We start from the raw sequence: 15265 nt of genomic DNA, 5'->3' as shown, positions 1-15265 counted from the left end.
CTCCCTATTTTCTGTTTTCAATCAGTTTCACAGGGTGTTCGAAGGGGAGGCTTCAAAGTCCGGAAACTCAAACCAAGCATCACATCAGGATCTGACAGAGTCCTCAATTTATCATATCCGGAATATCAGCAGATTTTGAACATGGAAGGAAAAAGCATCATTCACAGTGGGGAGAAACCGTACACATCATCAGGCCCCATGAGACAGAAATGCAGCCGCACTGAGGAGAAACCGTGGAAATGTGCGGACTGTGGGAAAGGATTCACTTACCCATCCAACCTGGAAACTCATCGACGTGTTCACACTGGGGAGAGACCGTTCACCTGCTCCACGTGTGGGAAGGGATTCACTCGGTCATCCACACTGCGGAAACACCAGCAAGTTCACACTGGGGAGAGGCCATTCACCTGCTCCACGTGTGGGAAGGGATTCACTCGGTCATCCCACCTGCTGATTCACCAGCGTGTTCACACTGGGGAGAGACCGTTCACCTGCTCCACGTGTGGGAAGGGATTCACTCGGTCATCCCACCTGCTGATTCACCAGCGAGTTCACACTGGGGAGAGACCGTTCACCTGCTCCACGTGTGGGAAGGGATTCACTCAATCATACAACCTGCTGAGTCACCAGCGAGTTCACACTGGGGAGAGACTGTTCACCTGCATCGAGTGTGGGAAGGGATTCACTGAGTCATCCACACTGCTGAGACACCAGCGTGTTCACACTGGGGAGAGACCATTCACCTGCTCCGCCTGTGGGAAGGGATTCATTCAGTCATCCCACCTGCTGATTCACCAGCGTGTTCACACTGGGGAGAGACCGTTCACCTGCTCCACGTGTGGGAAGGGATTCACTCGGTCATCCAACCTGCTGAGTCACCAGCGAGTTCACACTGGGGAGAGACCGTTCACCTGCTCCACGTGTGGGAAGGGATTCACCACTTCATCCCACCTGCTGAGACACCAGCGAGGCCACAAGTAACCACAGTGATTGGATTTTGCTGTGAACTCACATTCAGGACTGAACCATGTTCATGTGGATCTCTTTCTGCTGATAACAAACTCCAGCCCATTTACAGGGGCTAATATTCTGGCTGTGAGTTAAATAAATTAGAATTATGTTAAATTCAGTGTTGAAATGTTTTAATATCTCTGACCAGGGCCGGCCCAAGGCACCAGCAACTCGGGCAGTCGCCCGGGGCGCCATGTGCTAGGGGGCGCCAGAGACTCGGGTCCCGCGCATGCGCAGTTGGGCAGGTGCCAACCAGCGCATGCGCGGTGGCCGCCCTCCCCCAGGGCGGCCCCCCCCCCCCGGTCCGCCCGCCCCCCCTCGGGTCCGCCCCCCCCCCCCCCCCTCGGGTCCGCCCCCCCCCCCTCGGGTCCGCCCCCCGACCCCCCTCGGGTCCGCCCCCCCCTCGGGTCCGGCCCCCCCCCCTCGGCCCCGCCCCCCGCCCCCCTCGCCCCCCCCCCCCCCCTCCCCCCCCCCTCCCCCCAAGGGCGCCGAAGTTCAGCTTGCCCGGGGCGCCAGCAACCCTAGGGCCGGCGCTGTCTCTGACACAAGTTAGTTCCTTTTGAAGTACTCTCGCTCTCCCCTCATTTCCAACAAGAAGTGTGAGGAGCTTGTTGAGCTTCTTTGTGACTGAGATTGAGTCAATCCGATCAGCTGCCTCTGCTGCTTCCCTCCCTTCCACAAGCCCACAACACCAAACTGTCTCTAAATTTCATCCTTTTGACTTCTGATGGCGGCCATGGAGTAGGAGGTCGCGCATTTGGGAGCTCCCACTCGTGACGGACCTTTTGAACCTTTTCTCCCGATTTGTTTCGGAATTCTATTAGAAACATCGGTGGAGAGTGAGACAGTGAGGAGAAATCCCCACCAGTATGTGGAGCCGTGGACCAGAAACGGTCGTCCAAGAAGAAGGAAGTGCAGTGGGGGAGGGGGTGGTGAGCAGGTGGTAAGTTTGTTAAGGGGGGTTGGGATTCTTGTGCTGCTAAAGTGGGGCGGAGGGGGAAGCGGGAGCTGCTCTTCTGACAGAGGAGAAACTATTGCTGAGAGACAAAAGGGGAGGTCGAGGACAGTGGATGCCCGAAGGCGGGCCAATGGAGGTGAGGGATGCGAGCTGGAGGCTGGCCTAAGGGTGATCAGTACATTGAACGTTAGAGGGCTGAATGGGCTGGTTAAGAGGGCTCACATGTTCACACATTTGAAGGGATTGAAGGCGAAAGTGGCAATGTTACAGGAGTCACACCTGAGAGCAATAGATCAGACCAGATTGAGGAAGGGATGGGTCAGCCAAGTATTTCATTCCGTGCTGGACTCTTAAGACTAGGGGGGGTCGCTATCCTGACCAACAAACGGGTGGCATTTGAGGCAGGGAGAATAGTGGTGGATGTGGGGGCAAGTTCATCATGGTGAGGTGGGGGGTTTGAGGTCAACGACAGGGAGGGTGCCAGCAGTAGCAAAGGAACTAAAGGGTTCATGGAGTAAATTGTGGGGGTGGGTGGGGTAGACCCGTGGAGGGTCGGACGGCCAAGAGTGAAGGAATTTTCTTTTTTTCTCCCATGTGCACAAAGCGTACTGCCGGATCGACTTCTTTATTCTGAGCATGGTTCTGCTGGTGGGGGTGGTTGATACCAAATATTCGGCAATTGCTCTGTCGGACCATGCCCCACATTGGGTGGATTTACGGGTGAGTAAGGAGAGAGGGCAGCGCCCGCAATGGAGGTTGGGTGTGGGACTGTTAGCGGATAAGGGGGTGTGAGGGAATCTATCCAGAACTATTTGGAAATAAATGACACGGGGGATGTCTCGGCAGCAACGGTTTGGGAAGCGCTGAAGGCAGTGGTTAGGGGGGAGTTAATGTCGATACGGGCCCATAGGGAAAAGGTGGAGCGAGCAGAGAGGGATAGGGTAGTTGGGGAAATACTCCAGGTGGACAGGACATATTCGGAGGACCCGGAGGCGGGGTTATTGAAGGAGTGGCAGGGGCTACAAATGGAGTTTGAGCTGTTATCTGGAGGGAAGGCGGAGGAGCAACTGAGGAAGGCGAGGGGGGAGCGGTATACGAGTATGGTGAGAAGGCCAGTACGATGCTAGCGCACGAGCTGAGGAAAAGGGAGGCGGCCAGGGAGCTTGGAAGAGTGAAGGACAGAGGTGGGAACCCGGTCTTGGACCCTGCAGGGGTGAACGGGGTGTTTAAGGAGTTTTATAGTAAGTTATATGAGTCAGAACCCCAGCTAGGGTAGAGGGGCTGAGGCAGTTTCTTGGTGAGTTGAAGTCCGAAGGAAGGACTGGTGGAGGGGTCGGGAGCCCCGATTGGAATTGAAGAAATAGTAGAGGGGCTGGAGGCCAGACATTGGGTAAGGCCCCGGGACCGGACAGCTACCCAGTGGAATTTTATAAGAAGTTCTCGGAGATGCTGGGCCCGCTGCTGGTGAGGGTATTTAATGAGGCAAGGGAGCGGGGTGCCCTTCCCCCAACAATGTCACAGGCCTCGATCCTGAAGCGGGAGAAGGACCCTGAGCTATGCGGGTCATATAGGCCAATCTCCCTATTGAACGTGGATGCCAAACTGTTGGCCAGAATATTGGCCTCAAGGCTAGAGGGCTGTGTCCCTGAGGTGATAAGGGAAGACCAGACGGGGTTTGTGAAGGGCAGGCAACTTACGGCCAATGTCAGAAGGCTCTTAAACGTTATGAGAGGTGGGAGAGGGAAAGGTATCGGATATCTACAAAGACCTCATGGAGTCGGGGGAAACTCAGATAGAGGAGCTAAAGGGCAAATGGGAAGAGGAGCTATGGGGAGTGATAGAGGCAGGTCTGTGGGCGGATGCCTTGAGCGGAGTCAATACGTCCTCATCATGTGCCAGGCTCAGCCTGATACAATTTTTGGTCGTTCACAGGGCAGACATGTTTAAAAAATTTAGAGTACCCAATTTATTTTTTCCAATTAAAGGGCAATTTAGCGTGGCCAATCCACCTAGTCTACACATAGATATCATAGAATTTACAGTGCAGAAGGAGGCCATGTGGCCCATCGAGTCTTCACCGGCTCTTGGAAAGAGCACCCTAACCAAGGTCAACACCTCCACCCTATCCCCATAACCCAGTAACCCCACCCAACACTAAGGGCAATTTTGGACACTAAGGGCAATTTAACATGGACAATCCACCTAACCTGCACATCTTTGGACTGTAGGAGGAAACCGGAGCACCCGGAGGAAACCCACGCACACACGGGGAGGATGTGCAGACTCCGCATGTCCACGGCCCTAAAAACACGGGTGGTGCCGAGTCCAGAGGTGCAGGATTTTGGAGTGCCGGCAGTCCAGGGGGCGAGAGAGGCTGATGTCTTGGCCTTTGCCTCCCTGGTAGCCCGGAGACGGATATTGCTAGCGTGGAGAGACTCGAAGCCCCTGGAATCAGAGATCTGGGTTAGCAACGTGGCTGGATTTCTCAGACTTGAAAAATCAAGTTTGCCCTCAGAGGGTCAATGCTCGGGTTCATCAGGAGGTGGCACTTTGTTGACTTCTTTAGAGAAAATTAACTGTCAGCAGAGGCAAAAAACTTAAAGGGGGATAGTTAGGATTTCTCTGTTGAGGGTAGGAGGGACTTGTTAAGGATGGAGATGATTTATGCACAATGTTTTATGTGGATTTGCATTGTTTACTGTTGTCACTTATTATGAAAAAATTACAAAACCTTAACAAAATGTATTTTTTTTAAAATCAACATCACCAAAATTAGATCATCTGCACATTGCCACATTGCTGTTTGTGCCATGTTGCTTTGTGGAAATTGGCTGCTGCATTTCCTATAACAGTGACACACTTCAGAAGCTCTTTGGGACATGCTGGGGTTGTGAAAGGTGCGACAGAAGTGCAAGTTTTAAATTGAAGATTGATGCTTTCTGATCCTTCATTGATTTCAGACATCCCCAATTAATAAATTTGCTTTGGTTCGGACAAGACTTTAACCAATTAAATCAAAGGCAGAATTCTGGACAGTAAATTTAAAAAGGAGTTTTTTTAAAGAGAAACTTTACTGACTAACTTGAAGACATTTACGTTTACTTCAAGGTGGTGATCAGTCTGTGGAAGCGTAACCCTCCCTGGCTCCTTCTTGACAGTAATTTCCTTGGAACTCGGCCTCGAGAGTCTTCGGTACTTGGCCAGCAAGGAAGACCGTTGGAAACTCGACTTTTACCCCCAAAGTGACCATTACCTCATGTCAGAGTTGGGCCTGTGGTAACATGACCATTGGTTAATTGGGCACTAGTTTAATTTAATTGGATCTTTAATTACTGACACCACCTTCTCTCATACCTTTGACAGGAATACAATTGAACAGTTTCATACTATCCCTTTATCTGATTGTGTACAACCCCTTATTCAAACAGTTTCAAATGTTGAGGCTAATCAGAGTTGGAAGGTCTCCCTTGCCGGTACATTTATCCTCATCGCACATTCTTTATATACACAGCGATTAAGCTTTTATATTTTTACAACAAATAAAACTCAAACTTTTACTAGAACTACCGATTCATTATTGTTTAATTAATTGTAACTCAATTAAGGATCACAACTTATTTAATCATGTTACAGACTGGTAGCTAATTAATACATTAATATTTAATTTATACATTTGGTTTATACATACACTGGTTATCTACTGAGTAGTACTACACTCAGTATGCTTCACACGGTGTCTGTGTCTATGTATTTACATTGTGTATTTATCGGATGCCCTAGATTGTTTCATGTATGGAACGATCTGTCTGGACTGTACGCAGAACAATACTTTTCACTGTACCACGGTACACGTGACAATAAATCAAATCCAATCAAAGAGACAGTTTCTGACCAATGTTCAAATTGAACAATGAGCCTTCTTAAAAATTATTCATTCCTGGGAGGTGGGGGTCACTGTCTGGACCAGCATTTACTGCTCATTCCAATGCCCTTGAACTGTGTGTCTTGTGAGGCTATTTCAAGGGACACTTACAAATCAACCACAACATTGCTGCAGATCTGGAGTCACGTGTCGGCCAGGCCACGTAGAATGGCCATAAATTAGGAGAGGGGAATGTGCAACAGGACCTGGGTATCCTCGTACACCAGTCACTGAAGGTAAACATGTAGCTACAGCAGGCGGTAAAGAAGGCAAATGCTATGCTGGCCTTCATTGTGAGCGGATTCGAGGACAGGAGCAGGGATATCGTGCAGGGCCTTGGCGAGGCCATAGCTGGAATATTGTGTGCAGTTTGGGTCTCCTTATCGGAGGAAGGATCTTCTTGCTTGAGAGGGAATGCAGCGAAGGTTTACCAGACTGATTCTTGGGATGGTGGGACTGACGTATGAGAAATTGAATCAGTGAGGATTGTATTCTCTGGCTTTCAGAAGAATGAGGGGGGCTCTCATAGAAACCTATAATACATATAGATACATAGAAGACATGAGGCCTTTTGAGCCTGCTCCGCCTTTTATCATGATCATGGCTGATCATCCAACTCAATATCCTAATCCTGCTTTCTCCCCAAAGCCTTCGATCCCATTCTCCCCAAGTGCTATATCCAGCTGCCTCTTGAATATATTCAATGTTTTAGCATCAACTACTTCCTGTGGTAATGAATTCCACAGGCTCACCACTCTTTGGGTGAAGAAATGTCTCCTCATCTCTGTCCGAAATGGTTTACCCTGAATCCTCAGGCCCCTGAATTGGAAAAAATGAATCTCAGAACCCCTGGTTCTGGACACACCCATCATTGGTAACATCTTCTCTGCATCTCCCCTGTCTAGTCCTGTTAGAATTTTAAAGTCTCTATGAGATCCCCCCTCATTCTTCTGAACTCCAGCGAGAACAATGCCAACGTCATCGATCTCTCCTCATATGACAGTCCTGCCATCCCTGGAATCAGCCTGGTAAACCTTTGCTTCAGACTCCGCCCCGACACGCCAACAAGCTGCCACAGCAGAGACAGCGACTGGGACTCTGAAGACAGCCACAGCACTCCTCTCTACCGCTCCGAAACCGCTGACCACACACACAGTGACTACGACCCCGACTCCAGTGATCCCTTGGAGATCACCTACATTAAAACACCAAACCCACACCCAGACCCACCGCCCAACTATGACGACCCCGACAACGTTCATACCGACTTAGATACCACGATTTAGCACCGAGACAACTCATGTAGACCCGTCCGGAATGACAAGAGGGACCCACGATCACACAATGCAACCATAGCAAGCCTGATCCATACAAGGGTATGGGATCCGGGAGACAAGGATGACTTTAAGTCTGACTCCTGACACGGCAACCCCTTTGCGACCCTGTTCGCAGAAGATGATGATTGAGGTGTCCAGATGATGTAAAAAGAGGAACCGCTTGAGAGATTAACGGTGTCCTTTTCTGATGGAACATTTTTGTGTTTGTGTTGCATGTTTGTTTGTCTGTGTTTGTTTTTTTTTCTTGAACAGCAGCTCTGCAGCCAGACACCAAGTTTGTCCGCAGAAACCTAGGAGAATTTGACAGTCACCTTATCAGCGAAAATGTCTGAAGCCCAGCCAGCAGGCATCTCGGCCGAAACCTCTGAGAGCTTGCTAGCTCCAGTTTCGTAACTGCTCTTCTGTTTGAAGGATGGAAGAGGCAACCCCCATGATGACTACATTCTTGCCCGTTCGTTTCAGGTCGCTCAGGCAGTGGAGTAACGGCATTGAGGACCCGCCCTGTCTGAGGACCCCCCTCTGGTCAGCTAAGCTCGGGTATGGCACAGCACGCCCTACCCAGGGATTCCACCCAAATCTTACCCGTTGCGGCCCATACACAACTCATTTCGCTAGTCTTGGTTCTAAAAGTTTGGTTTTGTTTGTTTTACTTTAGGTAGCCCTTTGGTTGCCAATTCCACATGCTATTTACATCCAGGAACATTGGGATGGCAAATCGCAAAGCCTGCGAGACGGCTTGTAGTGGTACAGTATTTAAGTATATGTCTGGTCCTAACTTAGTTTTTGAACAAAAAAAAAACATGAGTCACAGAGAGTGACCAATCATAAAGGGAAACTTGGCTCAACAGGACACACATACTAAAATTCAAGATATTAAGCGGAACACTAACAGACACTATGCTTGATCCCACAGCTTTCAGACGTTCCGAGGAGGGACCAAAGCAGGATCAGAGCAAGATCACAGCAGGAAAAGAGATCAGTGAAGAGAACAGAGCAGGAAGATGACGGCACCAACTGTATTTTTCGTTATCATATGTATATTTTTGCGCGCGAACCCCCTTACCCCCACTCCACCGGCCGTTAATGTTTCACTTCCATAGACCACTCAAAGCCCAGTAACAAGTAGCAGTACCCCTGGTGTACCAAATTTCTGGCTTGGTACTCCTTGTCATACGTAGTGGACTCACTTTTGGCGATAGCAGTAATCTGCATCATAGTGCAGACCCTTCGGATGAGGAAATGACGAAAGAGAGCCTACCGCTCTCGTACCTCGGCGGTATATAGGATGAGATCCCCTATCTTCGGTTTCCACCAGTCCCCCGAACCCCTTGAAATGCAATAAAGAATTTTCCGTGTCACTTTGTCAATAAAGATATGTGTATTTGTGTAAAGATGTCGACTGCCGAGTCAGGGAAGGTGAAATGTGAATGTTACTATTATTTATATTGTTAGGAAGTTTATATGCTTGTATGTTTTCAGTGAGTGTAGTTTATTTCAGATAGTTAGAGGTTCCAGTTTGTTGTTTTGTAGTGCATGTCCCCTTATGACATGGCGCCAAATAGAGATTGTAAGGTAAAATGTTTCTGCATAGTTGAGGAAAGTGCAGAGGCCATGGAACACGCTGAGGTCAGGAACGAAGACACCGTAGTTATGTGATCCTTCACGCTTTCGCGATAGGATCACAAGGAGGGAGTGTAGCCACCGAAGTTGGCCACTTCCTGACCCAAAATGGTGATTTACAAAGGTTGCAGGGAAAACTGGACAATTATAAAGAGAAGCAGTTTGCGGAAGTTCATGTGTATTCTGGCTGCAAAGAAAGCAGACAGCACGGAAACCAGCAGTTTGCATATTAATGAAGCGATCCCCGGGAACAATGGATACAACGATTAGCTACAATTGGGACATTCTATGGCAGGTCAGACTTCCCGGCGCCAACGGGGTCTGAAACAAAAGGAAACAAACCAGTTAGGAAGGACCGCCACGCGATCAAGGGGCAGCCTCAGTATTGGGGGATTCGTACCAATCGATTGAGATGAGACCCAATCGATTGCCAGTGAGTTAGGGGTCCGCCCAAAAGGGCGCAAAGCCCCTGGGACCTATAAAAGTCAGGTCCCAAGTCCAGCTCACTCTCTTAGCCGGCCCTCCCAGCAGAACACCTTTGCTGCAGCTCTCTAAGAACTTGAACATGAGAAGGAGAGGCCTGGCCAACAGCTACACCGACAAGTAAGTGTCCAACCAACGCTCACTACGAGAATAGACACTCCTGACCCCTTAGCCCATACCAACTGGGAAGCCTGCAGTCTGAGGACAGAACAAGAGGCCATTGTTCCCTTATCCAGTGGGTTCCCTTATCGAAGATAAGTATTGGCTTATAGTGGTAGGAATAGATTAGTCCGCTAGTATTAGTTGCATGAGTATCGATTTACTGTGTAAATAATAAACGTGTTTGATTGAACCTTACTAACTGGTGTATTGAGTCATTGATCTGAACTTGAACGTCGTGGCAGCATCATAAAGATACCTGGTGACTCTAGAGCTAAGGAATAAAACAGAGCCAATTGAGTGTAAAGCACACTCACCCAGAACGAGCAACAGAACTCGCGCTGCTGGCCTGCCTTGGTCTGCTTTAAAAGCCAGCTAATTAGCCCTGTGTACTGCAGACTGGATATCGCTGCAGGCCTGTTGTGTTGTTGAGCTGTTCCTTTAGTTGGAGTGACGCATTGTACAAACAAAATTTCTGGGTTGGACAGTAGCACATTGGTTAGCACTGTTGATTCACAGCACCAGGGTCCAAGATTTGATTCCTGCTTGGGTGACTGTATATACGGAGTCCTCCTGTGTCCTATGCACGTTCTCGCTGTGTCTGCATGGGTTTCCTCCCATGTCCAAAGATGTGCAGGTTAGGTGGATTGGTAAATGGGCTGGAGTTGATCAACAGAAAGGGACCCCAAATGAATATGTTTCAGTCCTGAATGTGAGTTAACAGCAAAATCCAACCACTGTGGTTACTTGTGACCTCGTTGGTGTCTCAACAGGAGGGATGAAGTGGTGAATCCCTTCCCACACTGGGAGCAGGTGAATGGTCTCTCTCCCATGTGAACTCGCTGGTGTGTCTGCAGGTGGGATGAAGTGATGAATCTCTTCCCACACTTTGAGCAGGAGAATGGCCTCTCCCCAGTGTGACTTCGCTGATGTACAGTGAGGTTAGATGATTGTCTGAAGCCAGTCCCGCAGTAAGTGCACCTAAATGGTCTCTCATCAGTGTGGACACGTTGATGATGTATCAGTTCCCCAGAACTTTTATAGCACTTCCTGCAGTCTGGACATTGAAATGGTCTCTCCCCAGTGTGAACCCGCTGGTGACTCAGCAGGTGGGATGACTGAGTGAATCCCTTCCCACACTTGGAGCAGGTGAATGGTCTCTCCCCAGTGTGACTGCGTCGATGAGTTTCCAGATGGGATGGGGAAGTGAATCCTTTCCCACAGTCCGCACATTTCCACGGTTTCTCCTCAGTGTGACTGCATTTGTGGCTTGTGAGGACTGATGATTGACTGAATCCTTGTCCACACACACAACATGTGTACGGTTTCTCCCCACTGTGAACAATGTTTTTTCCTTCCATGTTTAAAGTACGATAATATTCAGGATATGATAAATTGAAGTCTCTGTCAGATCCTGATGTGATGCTTGGTTTGAGTTTCCTGACTTTGAATCCTCCCCTTCGAACACCCTGTGAAACTGGTGTAAAAACAGAAAATAGGGAGTGAGAGAGAATCCACAAACCACAAAGGCAGGTTGTGAAATTGAGCTGAATGAATCTGGTCACTTGTGGGGTCGGCTCTCGGACAAAGTGACCATGAAAACTGCTGGATTGTCATAAAAACCCAACTGGCCTCTTTGGGAGGAGAGAGAAAGAGGTGAAGCCATATTAAGAGAGTAGTTGGCAAAGCAACCACGATCTTGAGCTTCATAAACAGTAATATTGATACTGAAACTATGCTTCTGATGGCACAGTGATTAGCACTGCTGCCTCACAACGCCAGGGACCCGGGTTCAATTCCGGCCTTGGTGACTGTGTGGAGTTTGCACTTTCTCCCCGTGTGTGCGTGGGTTTCCACCCGGTGCTCAGGTTTCCTCCCACAGTCTAAAGAAGGCCAAGTTAGGTGGATTGACCTTGATAAATTGTCCCTTAGTGTCCAGGGATGTGCAGGTTAGGTGGGGCTGTGGGGTTACAGGGACAGGGTAGTGGTGTGGGTCTAGACAGGCTGCCCGTCCAGAGAGTCGGTGTAGACTCGATGGGCTGAATGGCCTCCTTCTGCACTGTAGGAATTCTATGGTTCTAATTCTATTCAATGAATCTTTATAAAGCTCTGGTCACCACTCTTCAGGAAGGCTGTGAAGGTTCTTGGAGAAGGTGCAGAGCAGATTTACCAGAATGGATCCAGCAAAGGAGGTTCAGGGGAGATTTGATTCAGGGACACAAGATTATGCCACATTTCCATCGGGTGGACAAAGAAACTCTGTTTCCATTCATTGATCGTACAAGCACTAGGTAGACAGATTTAAAGTTTTGGGTAAAACCTGGATTGATCTATACAAGATTCAAGAACGAGGGTATCACTGTTGCAAAGTATGGAGTCACCCATTTCAGGTGGAGATGAGGATTTTTTATTCTAGAGGGTTGTAAAACTTTGGAAATCACGTCCTTAAAAGGCAGTGGAAGCAGAGTTCTTGAATATTTTTAAAGCAGAGCTGGATAGATTCTTGATGGGCAAGGGGGGTGAAAGGTCATCAAGGGTAGGCAGGAATGTGGAGTTGAGGTGAGAATGAGATCAGCCGCAATCCAATTGAATGCTGAGCAGGCTCGAGGGGCCGAGTGGCCTGATCCTAGTTTGTATGTAAAAGGTACAGGAGATATGAGGTGATATGAAATATGTTTTTGCACAGCGAGCGGCAATAACCTGAAACTTGCTGCCTATCAGGGAGTTTGAAAATGGACACAATGAATCATTTGATTTCAAAAGGAAATTGGATCTGAGGGAAATAAACCTGCGAGGATACAGGGAGCAGGAGAATGGGACCGACTGGATTGCTCCAGAGAGCTAGCATGGATTCAATGGGCCGAATGCCATTCTCTGTGCCATCATGTCTCTGACTGTTTTGTGTAATCTAGTTTTGTAATTTAACCTCGGAGGGTTCAGATATCACTCAGGTAAATCTGTGCTACACTCCCTCCGAGGCCATTCTATCCTTCCTCAGGCTTGTTGCCTGGAACTGAACACAGTTCTCCAGGTTTGGTCTAACCAGGGTTTGTGAATCTCGGGGCTTTTCCAGTCACACTGAGACCTGAAATCTTCCCTCACAGACAGAACAGACAAACCTTTTACCTTCCACACCCAGATGCTGCTGAAATTCAGTTTCTAATGAATCGAGTGACTCTGTCAGATCACGATGTGACGTTTGGTTTGCGTTTCCCGTCTGTTAAACCTCCTCTTCCAGTATCCTGTAAATTTACAGAAACCTCACTGTCAGTTTAGGATAGAAATTCACAACATTCTCTCCTCGCCAACTTTGATTAAATGTATTCCTGGAGGTTTGATCACATGACCTGCCCCCATCCTCCAGCCATTAATCGGTCGACACATCCATCCTTGTGACACACTGCCTTCTTCGGCCAATTGGGAAGCAAAAGGACTCATTACCTTACAGGACAGTGATTGACTGTCAGCCAATCAACCTTTATCCCATTTTCAATATCTGAAGAGAAATATTCAAAAATCTTCTTTACTGTCCCAATGATTTTCTCGACACCCAGGTATGAATCTCACCAAGGCAGAAGGTAAAATTTGATTTCATTCAAAGTTTACTGATGACAATGGAACCATTGTCGATTGTTGCAAAGACCCATCAGGTTCACTCCTGTCCTTCAGTGAAGGAAATCTTCTATCCTTACCTGGTCTGGCCTACATGTGATTCCAGATCCACAGTCAGCTGGTTGACTCTTAAAATGCTCTGAGATGCACTCAGTTCAAGGGCAATTAGGGATGGGCAGTGAATGCTGGCCCAGCCAGCGACACCCACATCCCGGGAATGAACAGAAAAAAAAATCTGCCATCCTTACCTGGTCTGGCCGACACGGTTCCAAACCACAGCAATGTGGTTGATTCTTTAAATGTCCTCCGAGATGGCCGAGCCAGCCACTCGGTTTGAGGGAAATTAGGGATGGGCAATAAATGTTGGCCCAGCCAGTGACTCCCACAAATGAATAAAATAAAATCCTGGAGACTCCAGTCAGTCAATCTGGGAAAGTTGGCAACCGGTCCAGGCTCGCAGCACATGCGCCCTGCGGCACCTTGTCCTCTGTAAAGATGGCAGCCGGTAACCCGGGCCTGTCACCGCTCAGCTCTCACTCTATTCGGTGCCCGTTAAGACCGCACCGTTAACATTTTACTCGGGAGTTGAAGCCTCCTCAGGGTTTTTCTGAAGCCTCCCCAAGTCACTCCGCAGCTTCTATTGCTTCCCGGCTACCCACCGGCTCCATTTCTTTGCACACATGAAGTGTGTGGGTGATCTCCCTCTGAACTGCACATTAGATTAATTAATGACTAACTCATATTTATTCTTATCCAATGTAAACATCTTCCACTTGTCTATCATATCAAACCTTTTCATAATCTTGCAGGATCAGGCCATCCTTCATTCCCTTTTCCAAAGAAAAGGTGATGCCCTGTCCAATCTTTCTTGCTGGGTATAACCTGCCAGTTCAGGCATAATTCAAATATCTTTTCCTGCATCTTCTCCAGTCCTTCGAGATCCATTTTACAATATGGAGACTTTAACTAATCTGAGCAGCAAACTCACCGTTGCACCAAATGCCTGTATGTTGCAGCATTTTAGTCATTTTACTGTTAGCTGAATGTAAGATGGGACAGAACAAGATCCAACGAGCCAGTCTGTAACACTGTAGGGCATCTACAAACCTGCCTCTTCCACTTACTGCTAAACTCTTAACCTGTCAGTTATGGCATTAAGAATAATGTGTCAGAGAAAGACTGGATTTCAGCTCGGTGACACTGGGCCAGACTAAATTAGTTCACAGGATTGTTGAGCTAATGTATCCATATCATAAAATGGATCTGGAAGGACTGGGGACGATACGGGAAAGTATATCAGAATGACGCCTGAACGGGCAGGTTACAGCCAGCAAGAAATGCAGTGGCTCGAGGATCCATATAGGCTCCCCCCGCTTCCATTTCATGTGTTCTTATGAACATCACTGTAAACCATTTCCATGCAGACACAACAGATGGAACAAACACCAGTTCATCGCCATCCTTCCCATATTCCAGGATTCCAAACACACTTTCCAGGTGACAGTGATTTATTTGTACTTCTTGCCATCCAGTGTTGTGTATTCACTGCTCACGATTTGGTCTCCCTTACACTGAGGAGATTAAATCTGGATTGGGTGACTGTGGAGCATCACCATTCAGTCTGCAAACATAATCCTGAGCTTCTGATCATTTTAACATTTTAATTCCCTACCCCACTCCCACTCTGTCCACAGCCTCCTGCACTGCTCCAATAAAGCTCAAAGGAAACTCGAGGAACAGAACCTCCATACGGACATTGACCCAGGGCCGGGTTTCAAACTCGGGTCCTCAGTACCGTAGTTTTGTAAACTCTTTTACGGGACAATAGAAGGTTTGTATTCGGTAAATTGAGACTAAATATTGCATCAAGGTCGGACAGAAGTCAGTTGATTCATCAGACCCTGAATATCATCATTCGAATGTGGAAGGAGAAATGTTTCTCTGTTCTCAATTAGAAAAGATTTCAAACATCAGTGTGACTGGAAAAGCCCGAGACTCACACAACACACACCCGAGTGAGAGAGTTCCAGTGAACTGACTGTGGAAACATCAGTGTGACTGGAAAAGCACCGAGACCCACACAACACACACCCGAGTGAGAGTGTTCCAGTGAACTGACTGTGGAAACATCAGTGTGACTGGAAAAGCACCGAGACTCACACA

At 48.2% G+C, this 15265-nt stretch overlaps 1 protein-coding gene across 1 annotated transcript in view; it reads right to left on the bottom strand.

The window, feature by feature from the left end:
* Nucleotides 1-15265, bottom strand: part of LOC119959644 (zinc finger protein 721-like) — a gene marked incomplete at its 5' end in the record, with an annotated part of 90404 nt that overhangs the window by 56464 nt on the left and 18675 nt on the right. Inside the window, one exon of the mRNA XM_038787827.1 lies at nt 10312-10836. Coding sequence (XP_038643755.1) covers nt 10312-10836 — 525 coding nt within the window. The remainder of the gene's footprint in view (nt 1-10311; nt 10837-15265) is intronic.

The sequence above is a fragment of the Scyliorhinus canicula genome, unplaced genomic scaffold, assembly GCF_902713615.1.
Source record: "Scyliorhinus canicula unplaced genomic scaffold, sScyCan1.1, whole genome shotgun sequence".
Lineage (NCBI taxonomy): Eukaryota > Metazoa > Chordata > Chondrichthyes > Carcharhiniformes > Scyliorhinidae > Scyliorhinus > Scyliorhinus canicula.
The sequence above is the reverse complement of the archived record's forward strand: the minus strand, read 5'-3'. Positions and strand labels throughout refer to the sequence as shown.